This window comes from Equus quagga, chromosome 13 (assembly GCF_021613505.1).
Source record: "Equus quagga isolate Etosha38 chromosome 13, UCLA_HA_Equagga_1.0, whole genome shotgun sequence".
Lineage (NCBI taxonomy): Eukaryota > Metazoa > Chordata > Mammalia > Perissodactyla > Equidae > Equus > Equus quagga.
Genome location: NC_060279.1, coordinates 81,462,018 through 81,479,802, shown reverse-complemented (window position 1 = coordinate 81,479,802; position 17,785 = coordinate 81,462,018). Strand labels below are relative to the sequence as shown.

General features: G+C 45.1%; 1 protein-coding gene across 1 annotated transcript; it reads left to right on the top strand.

Moving 5' to 3' along the window:
• Positions 1-2,844: 2,844 nt before the first annotated feature.
• ZNF671 (zinc finger protein 671) lies at positions 2,845-17,785 on the top strand. Its single transcript, XM_046684452.1, has 4 exons — positions 2,845-3,190; positions 13,718-13,844; positions 14,358-14,480; positions 15,097-17,785. Exons 1-4 carry the CDS (start codon positions 2,984-2,986, stop codon positions 16,311-16,313), a joined length of 1,674 nt encoding a protein of 557 aa, XP_046540408.1. The 5' UTR covers positions 2,845-2,983; the 3' UTR covers positions 16,314-17,785.

Below are 17,785 nucleotides of genomic sequence, written 5' to 3'. Positions count from 1 at the left end.
AGACTTTGTTCCTCTGCTTACTTAAGCAAGCTTCTCTTGGGGGCCAGTTGCGGGTGCACACTTCCGTCCAGCTGGCCACCACTGGACATGCTCCCGTAAGTAGGGCCCAATAAACCTATATGTCTCATTTGTAGTCTCCGCGTCGTTTCTTCAATGTCTCTGCATGATACCTGACCACCCCACCCCACCCCTGTGCATAGTTGTGCATATTTAGTTGTGAGTCCTTCTAGTTGTGGCATGTGGGACGCTGCCTCAGCATGGCCTCATGAGCGGTGCCATGTCTACGCCCAGGATCCAAACCCTTGAAACCCAGGGTCACTGAAGCGGAGCGCAAAAACAACCACTTGGCCAGAGGCCGGCCCCTACACAACAATTTTATTTTATTTCACATCTACTTAGTTTACTCCTTCCGAATAGTTATTTAGATTGCATACAAAACTTCATGAGACATTAGACAAAATTAGCCATCATTTTAAGTTACTATTTTTGCTAATCAGTTTTGTAATAGAGATATCAGCTTATTTGACCAATAAATGTAGGGTAAAGGCTGCATGTCTGCATCATATCCAATGCTGATGACTCTGAAAATATGTTCATTTTAATCAAACCAACAAACTTAAATAAGCAACAGTTCCCAGGCAGGACAGTTTACAGAATAAAGTACAAGTCCCCATAGCTGACTCAGTAGGAGCCTAAAATAATCAACAGGTTCTTGACAGGAGATAAAACAGGGTTCCAGATTGTCAGTCAAATGACTGACCCGGGAGCCAACCTGGAATCACTCCAGATGCCAAAAAAAAACAGAGGAGAGCTCCCAGGGGTGGAACTCAGACTCTCTGAAACCAGAGACTACAGCCTTGTCTGTCAAAGGACTGACCCAGGGGTCAACCATGAATCACTCAGAGAGAGAGAGAGAGAGGGAGAGAGAGGGAGAGAGAAATGAGGGACAGAGAAGGAACAGAGGGAGATTTTAAGAAAGTTGGTTGGACTGGAGGGTGTTGGCTTCCAAGCCTCCACCTGACTTACCGAATCCCGGAGTCTAAAGCAAAGGTTCGGCTGCAGCTGCTTATGTCCACATTCGGGCAGCCAGCTAGTCTGGTGCTGGGCCAGTCCAATCTTTCACTCAGACTAAAAGAAGTCCCTTCATGGTCACCAAAATGTTACCAGCACATTGGGTCCCTGTTGTCTCCCAGGACAAAAATCAAGAGAGACAACAAACGGGAGTGGAAAAGTAAAAGTTAATTAGCTTTTGCACAAGGGGGGCACAAAGGAGCAGGTGCAGAAAGGAAAGGGGCAGGTGACCGGCTCATTAGAGAGTGCGATTGTTGGGCTTTTTATTAGGCAAAGGCTGGGGAGGAGCACCTTGTCATGGCATGGAGAAGTGGGGTTTTCCTTGCACTTGTGCTGTTGTTCAGCATGCTATCATGTGTGTTGCAGGTATCATTAGCATGCTAGCTCTCTACCTCTGGGTGTGATTCTTACTCTGGTATGGGGCTTGGGTCACCTTCAGACAACTCCTGGGTGCTAGGGCACATGTGTAAGCCCGGGAAAGTCCCCAAACTGTGGAATGTGGGTCTTGGTAGTCTCTATCTGATTCTCCTAGCTTGAAGATTGGTTAGGGGCCTTATCTTCTTAGGCCAGGGGCCTTGCAGATGGGCCCTATCTTGTTAGGCTGGTTGCTGTCTCAAATGCACATACATGTTAGAGCAATGAACTACCATGACAGCAACACTTTGCTCTTGATTTTTACCATTCTGACCTTTTCTAAATATCCTCTTTACCTCTCCTTCCAATTGCTCTGTGTTTTCAGGAAAGAAAAAAGTACCACAACTTGTGGACAAAGCTTTGAGAGTGGTCAGGATTCCAATATAGCAACATGCTCAGCTTCATTCTCACACTTCTCATACTTCAGGAGTCAGGCTCAAACTTTACAGAGCTCTTACCTTTTTACACCTATCATACATATTTCCCCAGAGCTATTTCTCCCACTCTCTTCAAATAACTGTAGAATCGTTATTAATAACTTTCAGGAATTTTTCCAGTGATAATCTCAACTCCCTGTGCAGACATCTACCTACAATAAAAGGTGAAATGGTAATCACTTCACAGCAAGGAGATGACCTAGCGTCCCCCACATTTATCTTAGGGTTCATATGACCCATTTTGGACTCATGTTCCGACTGTGACAATGACAGACACAGTCCACTCAAGAAATGGCATTCAAAAGGTCACGCTTCTTTTCTGACAGGTCTCAAATCTTTGAAGCAATTCTATGTATCTTGGGATATGGATAGGAAATATTATCTAGAAGAAAACAGTGTTGCTTGCTTCCTGGGTTGAATACAATCACTGATTATACAGGCACGAGAAAAGTTTTCTGAGGAAATCTGCCCACTTGCTTCAGGGCAGCTCAACGTCCCTCTTTCTTCCACTCCGTGGCCCCGTCTGGAGTCTTTTCTCTTGTCCCTAACCAGAACTGAAGAACATAAAACTGATGCTGAAGCTTCAGTCTATATGTATTTAAAAAGCAACAAGGTAATAGTCATTAGCTCCCAGGTATGAGTGGACACAGAGAGACTTTATGGTGTGCTATGTCCATTTGCGGCTTTGGGGAACACCTGAAATAATATGTCTCCAAACATTTTGTGATTGGTGCAGACTACATTCCGCAGAATCTGGGTGCGGTCCCCTTAAGAGGAACGAAGGCTCGCCGGATATTCGGGGCTTAGGCGTCCCATAAACGGCCGCTCTTTGCGGCGGCACCCAGCCTTTTCCCAGGAGCCCAGGCCGGGAACCCCGGGACTAGGCTAGCGGCTCACCGAGAACTACATTACCCAGAAACCAGTGCGCCGCCGCACGTCCAGTGAAGGCCCGGGAAGGGGGCGTTTCCGTGCGTGCGGAAGATGGCTGGGCGGGACTTCCGGCGTCCTCTTCGCCACAGACGTTTTGTTGGCTCTTGAGAGGTTTGGCCAGAGCCTGCGTCATGAATGCTTGGTCCCTCCGGAGGGGGAGGAACAGTGAAGGCGCACGTGGAGGCGTTATCCCCACTGGACGGAGGCAAGGCTTAGGTTCTGCCGGGGCGGAGCTTGCGTCGGCGGTGTCGGCGTCCCCAACGCAGACTCCCGCCGCGCCCGGCCGCGCTTCGCCCCCGAGGCCGATGGCGGCGGCCGCGCGGAGGGAGCCTGTTCAGGTGAGCGCTCGGCTCCGGCCCGCCCCCGGCCCGCCCGCCCGCCCTCAGAGCAACCCGAGCTCCTGCCCGAGGGCGGGCGCTGCTCACGTTTGTCAGTCTAGATCCCTGTGTCCAGAACGGTGGGGAGCTCGTGGTTGGGGCCCCATATCAGAAAGCCAGTGTGATGACGTGGAGGAGAGTGTTGACTGGCAGAGGGACCGGCGTGAGCAAGAGGCGTGGAGGTGGGACGGAACCACAACTGTTCGGGAGATCCATGCTGTATCAGCACGAGCAGAGTGTGAGGAGTTGTGCTTTCCCTATGAGGACTTTGGGAGCCGTAAGCCATAGAAGAAGGGTTTTATCTGAGTAGGAATTTTAAAGGTATCTCAAATTTTGCGCAGGGCCAAACATTGGGTTGGGGAGGGGAACGTGAGGATGGATGCACGGAGACCAGTAAGGTGGGTCAACTGCGTTCTACTCCAGGAATATTTTGATGGTGAATGGACCAGAACAGTGCTGGGAGAGGAGGAAGAAGTGATTAAATTCCTGTTAAGTTTTTTAAAAAGAACCGACAGTATTTCCTGCTGTATCAGGTCCGGCTGTGATTGATAGTAAGAAGTGAAAAACCAAGTTTTTAGGTTTTGTTTTTTTGTTTTTCATGGAAATCGGGAAGTCAAAGTAGGGAAGAGGTTACAGGGGGATCAGAAGTTGAATTTTGGACACGGTTGATTTTGAGGTGTCTCAGAGTGGAAGTGTCCCATGGGCAGCTGGACTGGAAGGTCTGGGGTTCTGGAGAAGGGGCTGCATTGGAGATGTCTACAGTGTGAGGAGAGTGGTGTGGACTAAGTCAGGCCTAGAGATCAGATTTAGGAGAGCAATCTTAAGTACGTTATTTCAAATGGTCCCAGGTGAGAGGGGAGGGCTGTGGCTGGAAGGCAGGAAGCAAAGGGTAGGCATTCCTGAGACTTCAGAAAGGAGAGGTCCTGGCATTTCAAAGGGTTCTATCCAATGTCTGCATGAGAAGAAGGCTGTAGGGCACTAAGGAGCCTGGCCTGGGATGGTGACCGCAGTTGGGGTGCTGTAAAATTGCTACTGTCTGATGACCTCACCCTCCACTTTTGAATAACCCCTCCTAAGAGAAACACAGACTGAAAAACTTCTCCAGTGCCAGGAGTGATCCCACTACATTCAGTCTTGCCAAAGTCACAAAACACCACAAATGCCTTATCATAAATTTTCCCAACCTCCTTGTGTTTTTGACTAAATAAATTTTCCAAGGACAGGTTTAGTGGGGGCATCTTGCCTCATGGGAAGTTCATACCAAAGGATTCCATTAATATGAGTTGTCCCAACACAGGAAATGTTTCTGCTCACACTCTCTATATATTGTTTGTGACTTCTTTTTTCTTTTTCTTCTCTCCAAAGTCCCCCAGTACATAGTTGCATATTCTAGTTGTAGGTCCTTCTAGTTGTGGCATGTGGCATGCCGCCTCAGCATGGCCTGATGAGCAGTGCTATGTCTTTGCCCAGGATCTGAACCTGTGAAACCCTGGGCTGCTGAAGCGGAGCACGCCATCTTAACCACTCGGCCACAGGGCTGGCCCCTATTTGTGATTTTAATGAGTGTAGAGGAGGCAAAACTCTGTGTCTACCCATCTTAGGTTTTCAACTGGGACTCTTTAACAAAAAAACAGATTAACAAGAGAAAAATAGGTGTTAACATGTGCTGTACACATCACAGGGGAGAAACCTAAACCAAAAGTAACTTAGAGTGGCAGCGTAGAATTCCAGCTTCTATAGGATCTTCAGCAAAGAATAATAAATTTGTAGAGAAATGACACGATGAAGACAAGCAGTTTTAGGCTTCCAAGGGCAGCACACTGTGGGAATGTAAATATATGGGAGGGAACCAATGGAATATAGTTTGTTCACAGATTCCTTTGGTGCCAGTCTCTGGGCTGATAAGAATCTGTCTCCAGTAAAAGAAGAATTTATATCCTGCCTTTAGGCAGAAAAGGGCAAGCTCTTTCTGTGTTTGCTGTTTTTTAATACCTTCAGCTCAAAATAATTTTTATGTCAAAGAGGCATATTTGGGGATGATATATTCTGGTATCCTTCATGGGATACAAAAACAGCCAGGAAAAAAAGTTCAGGTATCTAAATTCCTAGATTATTTTCATTTTGTATCCTCTGTCAAACTGATTTCATGAGAGAATTCATCATTAATTAAAGAATCCATTGTAGCTAGTGAATTGATTTTTCTGTTTTGCATTTAGCCTGGTCCTAGATATGTACCTTTCTTGGGGTATTTAAGACAATGTTCACTAAAGTCATTTTCTGTAGGAACCAATTCTCTCATGGAACCCTATTTGAGAAAGGCTGCTTAAGATTATGGCCACACCAATTCCAGTGTGTAGGGGAGGGTTTTGCCACATCACCAGGCAATTCTCCTACACCAGCTGGGTGTCCTACAGTTCAACTCACTTCTGACACTTTGCCCAGAAGTAGCATCAGATCTCACAGGTTAAGGGGTCAGTCCTATAAGACTGCCCCTCCCCCTTTCAGAAGCTAGTCACAACCCCGTGTTATAAACCTGCACTCCTGACTGACTGGCTATAGATTGGAGGTTCCAGCAACGCCCCCCTTGGGTTCAGTTAGTTTGCTTGAGTGGCTCAGAACTCAGGGAGACATTTTATTTACTAGATTAACGGTTTATTATAAAAGGATGTAACTCAGAAACAGCCATATGGAAGCTCGCATAGGGCAAGGTATGGGGAAGGGGTGCAGACCTCCCACGACCTCTTCAGGTACACTGCTCTCCCTGCGTTCACCAAACTAGAAGCTCTCTGACCCCCTTCCTGGGTTCTTATGGAGGCCTAATTACATGGGTGTGATTGATTACATCATTGGCCATTGGTGACTCAACTCAGTAGGAGTGGGGGGCTGAAAGTTCCAACCCTCCAATCAGATTGTTGGTTCTCCTGACAACCAGCTGCCATCCTTAGGTGCTATCCCAAAGCCACCTCTTTGATATAACAAAAGTCATCTTTATTGGTTTCATCACTTAGGCAATACCAAGCATTTCAGGAGCTCTGTGCCAGAAACGAGGAGAAAGACTAAATATGTGTACAGTCGTGCATTGCTTAATGACAGAGATGCATTCTGAGAAATTCATCGTTAGGCAGTTTCATCATTGTGGGAACATCATAGAGTATACTTACAGAAACCTAGATGGTATAGCCTACTACACACCTAGGTTCTGTGGTACTAACCTTATGGGACCACCATCGTATATGTGGTCCATTGTTGACCAAAACGTCGTTATTCGGTACATGACTGTATTTCTTGTTGTACATCACATTATCACACTTCTAGTAAATAAATATACATATATTCACAGAGAATTTGGAAAATTTGTGACCTATATTGTGGCTTCATTTTTGCGTTAGTGAATGTATGTTTTAAAATGTTCAAAAGTGTAAAACCAAGATGAATGTTGTCTGAATATATCATGTATGTGCTTATTCTTCGATTTGTCCCTTTCTGAGAGGATAGCCAAGAACGAGTAATTTATACATTTGTACCCACAATTCTCTTCGCTTTTTTCCTTTAAATATTTTACATATTTAAATTATAGAGATTGTCAGACTATATTAAAGGCACGGCCAAACTCTGTGCAGTCTGTAATAAATGATCCTTAATTACAAAAATAGAGATAAGCTTGGGGCTGGCCCGGTGGTGCAGTGGTTAAGTTCGTACATTCTGCTTCTCTGCGGCCCGGGGTTCGTGGCTTTGGATCCCAGGTGCAGACTTGGCACCGTTTGACAAAAGCCATGCTGTGGTAGGTGTTCCACGTATAAAGTAGAGGAAGATGGGCATGGATGTTAGCTCAGGGCCAGTCTTCCTCAGCAAAAAGAGGAGGATTGGCAGTAGTTAGCTCAGGGCTAATCTTTCTCAAAAAAAAAAAAAAAAGAGATAAGCTAAAAGGAATGGAATGAAATAAGACATGGATACTAACCATAAGAGGGTTGGAGTGACTACGTTATAAGAAAATGTCATCCGGAAAAGTAATATTACCAAAGATGACATAGGGACATTTTATAATATCAAGCAAGTAATGTAATTAAGAAGATGTAAAACTGAAATGTATTTGTACCTAAGAACAGGCCTTCAAAATTCTTTTCTCTCAATAATTAATAGAATAGACAGAAAAAACCCTAAGGATGTAGAAGACATGGCCAACATCATCAGCTAACTTGATTCAATAGATATGTATAGAGCAGAATACATATTCTTTTCAGGTACACTTGGTGAATAAACCAAATGCTGGTACATAAAATAAATTTGTCAGTTTTAAAATTGAAGTCATACAGAATATATTCTCTAAATAAAACAAGACTAAATTAGAAATTTTCAAATATCAGAAAATCCACATCTTTCAGTTTTTTACAACACAAATTATCAAAGAATAAAAGAAGAAATAAGGAAAACCAATAGAAGATAAACTAGACGCATTTTGTAAAATAGGCAAGGGTGATTTCAATGTAACCAGATAGCCCTGGTGATCTAGTGGTTAAGATTGCATGTTCTCACCGCCACATCTCAGTTTCGTTTCTTGGTGAGGGAACCACGCCACTCATCTCTTGGTTGTCATACTGTGGCAGTGGCATGTTGCTGTGATGCTGAAAGCTATGCCATTGGTATTTTAAATACCAGCAGGGTTACCCATAGTAGACAGATTTCAGTGGAGCTGACAGATTAGGAAGAACCTGGCTACTGACTTCCGAAGGAATTGGCCACAAAAACCCTATGAATAGCAGTGGAGCCTTGTCTGATATAGTGCCAGAAGGTGAGAGGATGGCACAAAAAGACTGGGGTTCCACTCTGCTGTATGTAGGCTCTCTAGGAATCCAAATCAATTCCATGGTACTAACAACAACAACAAATTTAAATGTATCACTAAAAAGCAAAATATATAGAAAACTGGCAAATATATTTCTAGAGTTATAGGTTTCTACTCCATAAAGCTTATGGCAGCCAAAATTTAGAGTCAGGAAAGATTGAGACTGGATATCTCCAGTGTCTAAAACTGCCAAGGGATCCAACATGTATGCCATACAAGGAAATAGTATTAATTAGAACAAGAAATAAGACTCCAACCTAAATGGCTAGAATAGGAGCAGACAGTCAATGGAAGAGGAAATCCAGGTGACTATTAGGTATATGAAAAAACATACAAACACATTTAAATTTTAGAAATGCACACCAAATACACCTGCCTTTACAGAACACATAATAGAATGTAAGGAAAATTCTAAGGCATCTGAAAATTTTACTAGAACTAATGTCATGAATATAGGCATAAATAGCACCAAAACAATATTAACAAATAAAATCCAGCAATATGTAAAAAGAATTATAGACCATGACCAAGAGATTTATTCCAGTGATGCCAAGCTGGTTTAATGTTAGGAAAACAAAGAGTGTTATCCAACATTTTAACAGGCTAAAGAAGAAAAATCACTAGCATAAATGATTGTAGCAAAGTGCTATGTACAAGTTCTTTCTCTTTACATATATGTATAAATAACATGGGAGGGTAGACAGACAGATACAGATGTAAATAAACTAGTCTGTATGTCAGCAGTACACAGAAAACAAAAATTGATGAAATTTTACAAATCTATATCATCAAAACATAAAATACTTAGGAATGACTATAATGAAATATGTGCGCGTTCTTTCATTATATTCATTCCTAAGCATTTTATTGAAAACTGCAAAATTATTTATTACTGAAAACATGAAAGTTTCATTGAAATCTAAAAACACTGCTGCTGAGAGAAATTAAAGATGACCTAATAAACAGAGCGTTTTTTTCCATGGAATTCGGGGGTTTTGCTTTTCCTCCCTTCTAAGGATTTAGTACTCCCTTTGGTCTCCAGTATCAAGTGATGGTGTCCGGCTGGAGACTGATGCTGATGAGCCTGAGTCATGAGAATTCAGCCTGAGCTTCTATTGACCACACAGATCAACCTGGGGCCAGTTTACTGGAGGACAGTTGAGGAGGGCAGGGTTCTAGTTCCTGCAGGAGGTGAGCACCTGGAATCTTCTGAATCAAGGGTGCAAGTCAAGAGGATGTGGGTGGTCAGGAGTCACTTTCTGTTTTCCAAAGCATGAAGGGTTTGAAGCACTGTTGGGAGAATGACCAGAGGATGGCATGTAATTACCCAGGTAGTAATTGCAACCATGTGCTGTGGATACTATTATTTCCCCATTTAAGAAATGAGGAAACTGAGATTTGGAGAGATGAGGTTCCTGCCCAAGGAACCCTAATCAGTACTGGGGTTATTAGCTGCAAAACCAGGTAAGCTTCCCCCAGGAGCCCAGGAGCCCTGAAGTCAGACACTAGACACCATATGGTAGATTCTGTTGCCAGTTTGAAGCCAAACACCACATGACTGGTTCTAATGCAAGTTCAAAGTTTGTGAATTTGTTTTTTTTTTTTTTTTTTTTTTAAAGATTTTTTTTATTTTTTCCTTTTTCTCCCCAAAGCGCCCCGGTATATAGTTGTATATTCTTCGTTGTGGGTCTTTCTAGTTGTGGCATGTGGGATGCTGCCTCAGCGTGGTCTGATGAGCAGTGCCATGTCCGCGCCCAGGATTCGAACCAACGAAACACTGGGCCGCCTACAGTGGAGCGCGCGAACTTAACCACTCGGCCACGGGGCCAGCCCCCAAAGTTTGTGAATTTGAAAGTAGGATATAGGCAGCCGGCCTTGTGGCCGAGTGGTTAAGTTCGCGCACTCTGCTTCGGCAGCCCAGGGTTTCTCTGGTTCAGATCCTGGATGCAGACCTGGCACCACTCATAAAGCCATGCTGAGGCGGCGTCCCACATAACAGAACGAGGAGGACCTACAACTAGAATATACAACTATGTACTGGGGGGCTTTGGGAGAAGAAAAAAAAGAGATTGGCAACAGAGGTTAGCTCAGGGCCAGTCTTTTAAAAAAAAAAAAAAAAGTAAGGTATAGAAGAATTGTGCCACAAAATTTGAAATGATGTCAACTCTATGCTGTACTTATTCTTGAGGAAAATATTTCTTAAATTGTAAATCTTGAGTCATCTTGCCTAGAGGAATGTATCCCCCGTACAACAGGCTTCCTGAAATTTGTATCATTTTTTTATGTGTGATTTTTTTCTTGAAATAATTTTGAACGGCAGAGATTGTACACACTCTGCCATCCTGTAAAATTTTTAATCATTGCTGTCAAGGCTACTTGCAGGTCCGGGTTATGTGTATTTGAATTTTGACAGATGCTGCCCTTAGCTCTGCAAATAGGCAACCGTGACTTACCTCCCACCACAGGGGTAGATGAGAGGCCAGACTTGTGATGATGAGGACCGTATGTCCAGTGCTGACTGCACCTTGCAGTTTTAAGTGCTTTATACAGAACTTCACCTAGATGTAGCTACTTTCTCTGCCATTTTAAGGAATGGACGTTTACGTTTGAAGAGCATTTGAATAACTTCACAGAGGTCAGAGAGGTTTTATCTTCATTTTTTGTTTCATATCTTGGAGGTGAAGTTGCTTGCGTAGGGTCCCAAATTAGGGGGTGGAGGTTGGGATTTCCAGCCGTGAACCTCCACAAGAGCCAAGGGGTCACGCTCAGGACATGGGGCACCTGCTACAGACTCGGAGGAGACGATGTGAGACACAAGATGAGGCTTGGCAGCAACTGGCAGGCTCAGCACCCAGTAGATGCTCAGTAAATGATTCTTTTGCCTTCCACCTTCTGACCACCTGGGCCTCCCTTTTGTGCCTATTGGTGACTTCAGTGCCTACAAGGTTCTGTGCCATGAGGTGGCAGTTCAGCCAGTGATGGCCTGGGAGGAGGTCTTTCCTGGGAGTGGTTCATGTTGGGGTGGGACTTTGGCTGTCCTCATGGTGGCCCTCTTGTCTACTGCACTTTCATATCCCTGTGATTTAAGACTAATATGCCCTGATCTGGTGTGCTGGCTGCTAGGGGCATGTGGTGCCCACTGCACAGAGGTGGGCTGGAGGCGCGGCACCAGCCCACGTCCTCCTCTTGCTCTTGTTCCTTTGGCCCTCAGGCTGCAATGACGGCAGCCAAGCTGATGGTCGTGCCCTCACCCTCCCCAATATGTGGAGGCGTCTGTCCCTGAAATTCCGTCTGCAGATTCTGAGGAGGCGAACTCAATCCAAGCCAGCAGTTATATGGAGAGCTTCCCCTGTAGAACCCAGAGCAATGCAGGATGAAAGGCATCCCAAGGCATGTGCAGATGCCTGGAGGTGAGGCTGGGCTGTCTTCGTGAATTGCAGGTCTCTTTCCTTTCTGGTGGAGACACCGGAGGGACAGGCTTCAAGCCTGAAGTGGAGCTGAGGAGTGCGGCCTGTCTTCTGAGGGTAGTGGGAGCCACAAGAGAATTTGGAGCAGAGTCTCAGCAGGCTTCCTCTGGCTGCGGAGTGAACAGACTGTGAAGGGGTGGGGGTGATGGTGGAGGCAGGCCTGGAAATCAAAGAAGCCCACCCAAAGAAGAACAGGCAAAGGTTATTTCTTCAGAGCCTGCTGTAGCAAGGGAGGCAGGCATCATCACTTGCGGTTGGCTGAGGCTCAAAGGCACACAGGAGAGAGGGAAAGCTGATTGGCCCTAAGTTGGAAGCGAGTGCAAAAGTTAGGGAAAATGGCAGTTTTTACCGAGTCCTGACCTTTTTGTTTGGGTTGCTACAGTGACTGGTTTGGCTTACCATGCTGGTGGCTGCAGAGGTTATGGGTCAGAATTTTGTTTTTTTGTATGATCACACCACAGGGAAACCAGGGAGGAGGTACTGCAGTAGTCCAGATGAGCATTGGTGGGCTGTGTCGGAGTGAGTGCTGTGAAGGTGGCAGACAAGGTTGTGTTCTCAGTCTGTTATTTTACTAGGGCTGAATTTTTTTCTTTCTTTCTTTCTTTTTGTGAGGAAAATTGGCCCTGAACTAATATCTGTTGCCAATCTTCCTCTTTTTGCTTGAGGAAGACTGTTGCTGAGCTAACATCTGTGCCCATCTTCCTCTATTTTATGGGGGATGCCGCCACAGCGTGGCTTGACAAGTGGTGCTAGGTCTGCACCTGGGATCCACACCTGCGAACCCCAGGTCACTGGAGCGGAGCATGTGAACTTAACCACTATGCTACTGGGCTGGCCCCTGATTTTATTTTCTGAAGTAGATTGTGGCAGAGGGAAGGAAGGGAGTCAGAGATCCAAGGTTTTGGACCTTGCAACACTTATCAACTGAAATGGGGAGGTTGGTTGTAAATTAATTTTCAGAGGATTAGGTGGAGATAAGAAGGTTGTGACTGGTGAGGGGACAGCGTGTGTATGGTAGGCAGAATAATGGCCTCTCAAAGATATCCATGTCCTAATCCCTGGAACCTTTGGATCTGTTACCTCACATGGCAAAAGGGACTTTTTGTGTGTGATTAAATTAAGGATCTTAAGAGGGAGAGATTATCGTAGGGGGCCCAGTGTAGTTGCAGGAGGATAGAGTCAAAGGAGATTTGGGCAAGGAAATAGATATCAGAGTGATACACTTGCTAGCTTTGAAGGTGGAGAAAGGGGCAAGGAGTTAAGAAATGCAGGGGATCTTCAGAAACTGGAAAAGGTAAGGAAACAGATTCTTCCATAGAACTGCCAAAGGGAGTACAATCCTCATGGCATCTTGATTTTAGCCTAATGAAGCCTAGTTTGGGTTTATAAGCTCCAGAACTGTAAGATGATAAATTTTTGTTGATTTAAGCCACAAAGCTAGTAATAATTTGTTATAGCAGCAATAGGAAATTAATACAGTGTGCAACAGAGAAATGGAAAAGGGCTGAGGGTACATGAAGTATGCACGTGGTTCTGGGTGCATGTGATTGAAGAAAGGAAAAGGTCCAGATTGGGAGGCCTTCAAATCAGAAATGTGGCTTTCTTTGGCAGTTGGAGCCATTGGAGGTTTGGGACTAGATAGGAATCCTGATTGTATGGCCAAGTGTTCTCTCCGTGCTATGTGGGATGTCCAGGGTGATGTCTATGGTGTGTATCAGAAGAGTGGTAGTAGGTAGCCAAAGACATGAGGGAGGAAGATGTGAGGGAGGTGTGGTCCAAGGATTAATGTGCATGAAAGGAGTGAGTGTGAACCGATGGTCTTGTGGCCCTGTCACTGGAGGCTTAAGTGAGACAAGTGGGCCCAGGTTTATTCTAGGCAGCATGTTCTGGGGGACCCGGGAGGAATTGGCTGTCAGGAGAGGAGGTAGGCCTTGGTGTTCCATTCCAGGCTCAGAGCTTAAATGGCTTGTATCTCCCAACCTGCTTATTGTTGCTGTGGGCTGACAAGTGATCACTGGGGTAATCGGGAGAGAGCAAGGACCAGTGATACCAGTGCCTGGTATCTCCTCTGACTTGGGACCTTGGGAAGTAGGAGAGCAGGACATTGTTGTGGGTGGATAGTGTGGGGATACTCAGTCAAGAGACTTTTCCTGGACCTTGCTGGCCATGTTATTGCAGGGCTGTGTGATCTCTGAGGATGTGTTTGTGTACTTCTCCTGGGAAGAATGGATGCTCCTTGATGATGCTCAGAGACTCCTGTACTGGGATGTGATGCTGGAGAACTTTGCACTTTTAGCGTCACTGGGTAAGGTACTCACACCAGACCATCTTCTTTCTCCTTTTCTCCGTGGACAGCTCTGTCCTTCCCACAGTCAGATCAGGGGCACTGCTATGATCCTTGCCAGGTTTCCTCGTGTAGGATTCATGGGTGCCAGGGCTGAGCTGTATGGAGTGTCCTCGCCTCTTACTGAGCCATCCTGAAGCCATGTAGCCAAGGGCTTGAGTGTCACAAGATGTGGTTTGCCCAGTGGATCCCATTAACCTTGCTCATTTTCTGGGTCGGTAAATCTGTCCAGAATTATGGCACCTCTTTGCCCAAGGCTCTGTCCCTTTCCTCTAGGTGACATTTTCTGGGACTCAATTATACCAAGAGTTACAGGCACTCACATAATCACTACTTATGGGGACCTTTGGACTATTCGACACAACCTTCCTTTGAAGTTCTTTTTTGTAATTCCCTTTTTTTTCCTTGTGGTCTGTCATAGGGTGGGTTGCTTGGGGCCAGTACTGACTGTCACCTGTCCTGTGTTTCCCTCAGGAATTGCATCCTTTAGATCACACTTAGTTACACAACTGGAGCAAGGGGAAGAGCCCTGGATGCCTGACCAGGTGGATGTGACTCCAGCCTCAGAAAGAGAGGCTCAGAAGGGACCTAGACCTGGTAAGTGGATACCAGCGAAGGGCATGATGTCAGGGTTGGGTCCAAAACCAGCAATATTGACTGATCACGCCAGTGTTTGGTTTCAAGGCTGGTGGCCACACAATGTTTACTTATCCTTCCCCATTCTTGACATTGAGACTTATTTCCAGTCTGAATTCTAGCCCCTTGCCATCTCCCATCTTTCTGGCATCTACCTTGCACCTGTTCCTTTCCACTGCAGAGTCTCCATTGTTCTGCAAAATTAGCCTACACTTAGTGTATCATGAGATGGGTACATATCCTTAAATAGTCCTTGAACACCAGCTACTTGTAATTGGATTTTCCTGGGCCTGGATATGCCCTTCTGCATAGCACTCACCTGTCACAATAGCCAACATCCTACCAGAAGCTATCTACTATATTCTACCCTCATATCCTTGCCTTCAGGAGGCCTGCCCCATTCTCTGACCTTCGGAAACCCAGTACTGCATAACAATCCCTTTCTCAACCTGACCTGGTCTCTCTTGTCCTGGAAGAAGTCCCATGGACTTATTCCTGGGTGTGTCAGACATTTACAGTGGGGTTGCCCCCTCCACCAAAGTCAACATGCACCACCTCAGTACTTCTTTGCTTTCAGGTTATTGGTGTGGAGTGGAAAAAGAGGATGCATCCTTTAAGCAGAGAGTTTCTTTAGAAGGAGTGTCACGGGTGAAGACACCTTTGGCAGTTCTGAAGACCCACTTATGTGACATGACTGGCCCAATATTGAAAGACATCTTACATCTGACTGAATACCAGAGGAGAGAAGCCAGGGAGAAACCACACACGTGTGGGACATGTGGAAAGCAATTCTGGTTCAGTGCAATCCTTCACCAGCACCAGAAGCAGCACAGTGGAGAGAAACCTTTCAGAAGGGATGAGGGCAGGGACCCTGTGAAAAACTGCAGAATCTCTGTGTCAGAGAAGCCCTACACATATGTTGAGGGCAGAATGGACTTTCCAGCCACCTCTGGCCTTCTTCAGCACCAGGTCCCCCATATCAGGATGAAGCCCCATGAGAGCACCGAGCTTGGGGGAGCCCTTCACACGGGACAGAGGCATCACAAGTGCAGTGAATGTGGGAAAGTGTTCACCCGCAAAGACACTCTTACTCGGCACCAGAGAATCCACACTGGAGAAAGGCCTTATGAGTGCAGCAAATGTGGGAAATTCTTTAGCCAAAGCTGTGACCTTTTTAAACACCACACAGTCCACACTGGAGAAAGGCCTTATGAGTGCAACGAATGTGGGAAATTCTTTAGACAAATCTCTGGCCTGATTGAACACAGGAGAGTTCACACAGGAGAAAGGCTCTATCAGTGCAGTAATTGTGGAAAATTCTTTAGCAGTAAGTCGAACCTCATTAGACACCAGGAGGTTCACACAGGAGCAAGGCCTTATCTGTGCAGTGAGTGTGGCAAAGAGTTCAACCGCAAACACACACTTGTCCTGCACCAGAGAACTCACACTGGAGAAAAGCCTTATGAGTGCAGTGAATGTGGGAAGGCCTTTAGCCAGAGCTCCCACCTTAATGTACATTGGAGAATCCATAGCAGTGATTATGAGTGTAGCCGATGTGGGAAAGCCTTTAGCTGCATCTCTAAACTCATTCAGCACCAAAAAGTTCACTCTGGTGAAAAGCCTTATGAGTGCAGCAAATGTGGGAAAGCCTTTACTCAAAGGCCAAACCTTATTCGGCACTGGAAAATGCACACTGGAGAACAGCCTTATGTGTGCAGTGAATGTGGGAAAGAGTTCAGCCGCAAACACACACTTGTCCTCCACCAGAAGATTCACAGTGGAGAAAAGCCCTGAGACTACAGCCAATGTGGGAAATCCTTTAGCCAACACTCCTAACTTACTGTGTATTTGAGAATTCCTAGCAGTGACTATGAATGCAGCAGACGTGGGAAAACCTTTATGTAAAGACCGAACTTTGTTCCTCATTGGAAAGTCCACACTGGACAAAGGCCTTAGCAGTACAGAGAATGTGCTGTCTCCTTGTTCAGCCTAACAGCTCTCCCCAGAGGGAGGCTCTGAGAGTAGGCTTTGTGAGGGAGCCACTGTTCAGAAGTAGAACCTTATACTTAAGACCATCCACACGGGGGAGATTCCTTGTTCAGTCCCAGTTGTGAGGTGTCTTCAAGAGCTGTGTTTCACATTCTATTCTTTGCCAGTGGCAGAAGCCATCCTGCTATTACCATCTGGCAAAGTCCCACAGAGTGTGTCAGTCACTCCAGCATGCTTTCATTGGTATTGGTAAAATGGCCTAGGGGCAGTACGAAATTTACAGTTGCTGGGCCCTGATCATCAATGTATTGTTATAACTTAAATAGCTAATGAAAACTTAGAGGGCAATATGATTACAAGAATATGGTGATACTGTAGAAGGCTTGCAGGTGAAAGCATGGTTTATAAAGGAATTTATGGACTGAAATTATGTATAGTTGTTGCCTCACCTTGACCGCAGTATATTATTGGAATGGATGTGATGTCATAAAAAATCTGCTTAGTCTTCTTATAATTAATTGAGCATACTAGATGGGAACCTTTAAAATTACCTAAGTCCACTCAGGTGGTTAATTTAAAACAGCATGGGATACCTGGGGGGAATAAAAAAATGTTGGCTTCAATTAGTAAGGATCTTTTAGGTGCAGGTATGTTAGTACTTACATATTCCCTATTAATAGTCTTATATGAGGTGTAAGGATGGATGTGAGAGGTTAACTAGCGGTTTTGGAGGACTTGATAAATTGGTAACCCCAATCATTAGCTATACCTGATATGGTATCAACAATTAAAGCTATGCTACAAGCTCAAGAAGATCAGTATTTTGTACTAGATTTGGCTAATGCCTTCTTTTCCATTAGGAAGCCAAAGCATTCATTAGGGATAGACCCCATTATGCAGAGACTGTGCCTTCACAAGAATGTTTTAATTCTCTGGCTGACACTTGATTCTCAATTTAAACTCCATTCCATGACAATATTTAGTATATGGGCAAAGACCACTTTTGGGGGAAGGCCAAGAGAATACTACTGTAGTTTTGACTTGTTTTGTAATGATCTTAGTCTAACTCATAATGTAATTGCTATCTGGTGTGATACCAATTGGTAATATTGGTAAGATTAATTAATGGACTCAAACAACCAGTGGTAATACTGATGTAGATTATCAAATGTATTGGGAAATTGAATTAAAACCTCCACATGAGGGGCTGACCTGGTGGCTCAGCAGTTAAGTGTGTACGTTCCGCTTTGGCAGCCTAGGGTTCACCAGTTTGGATC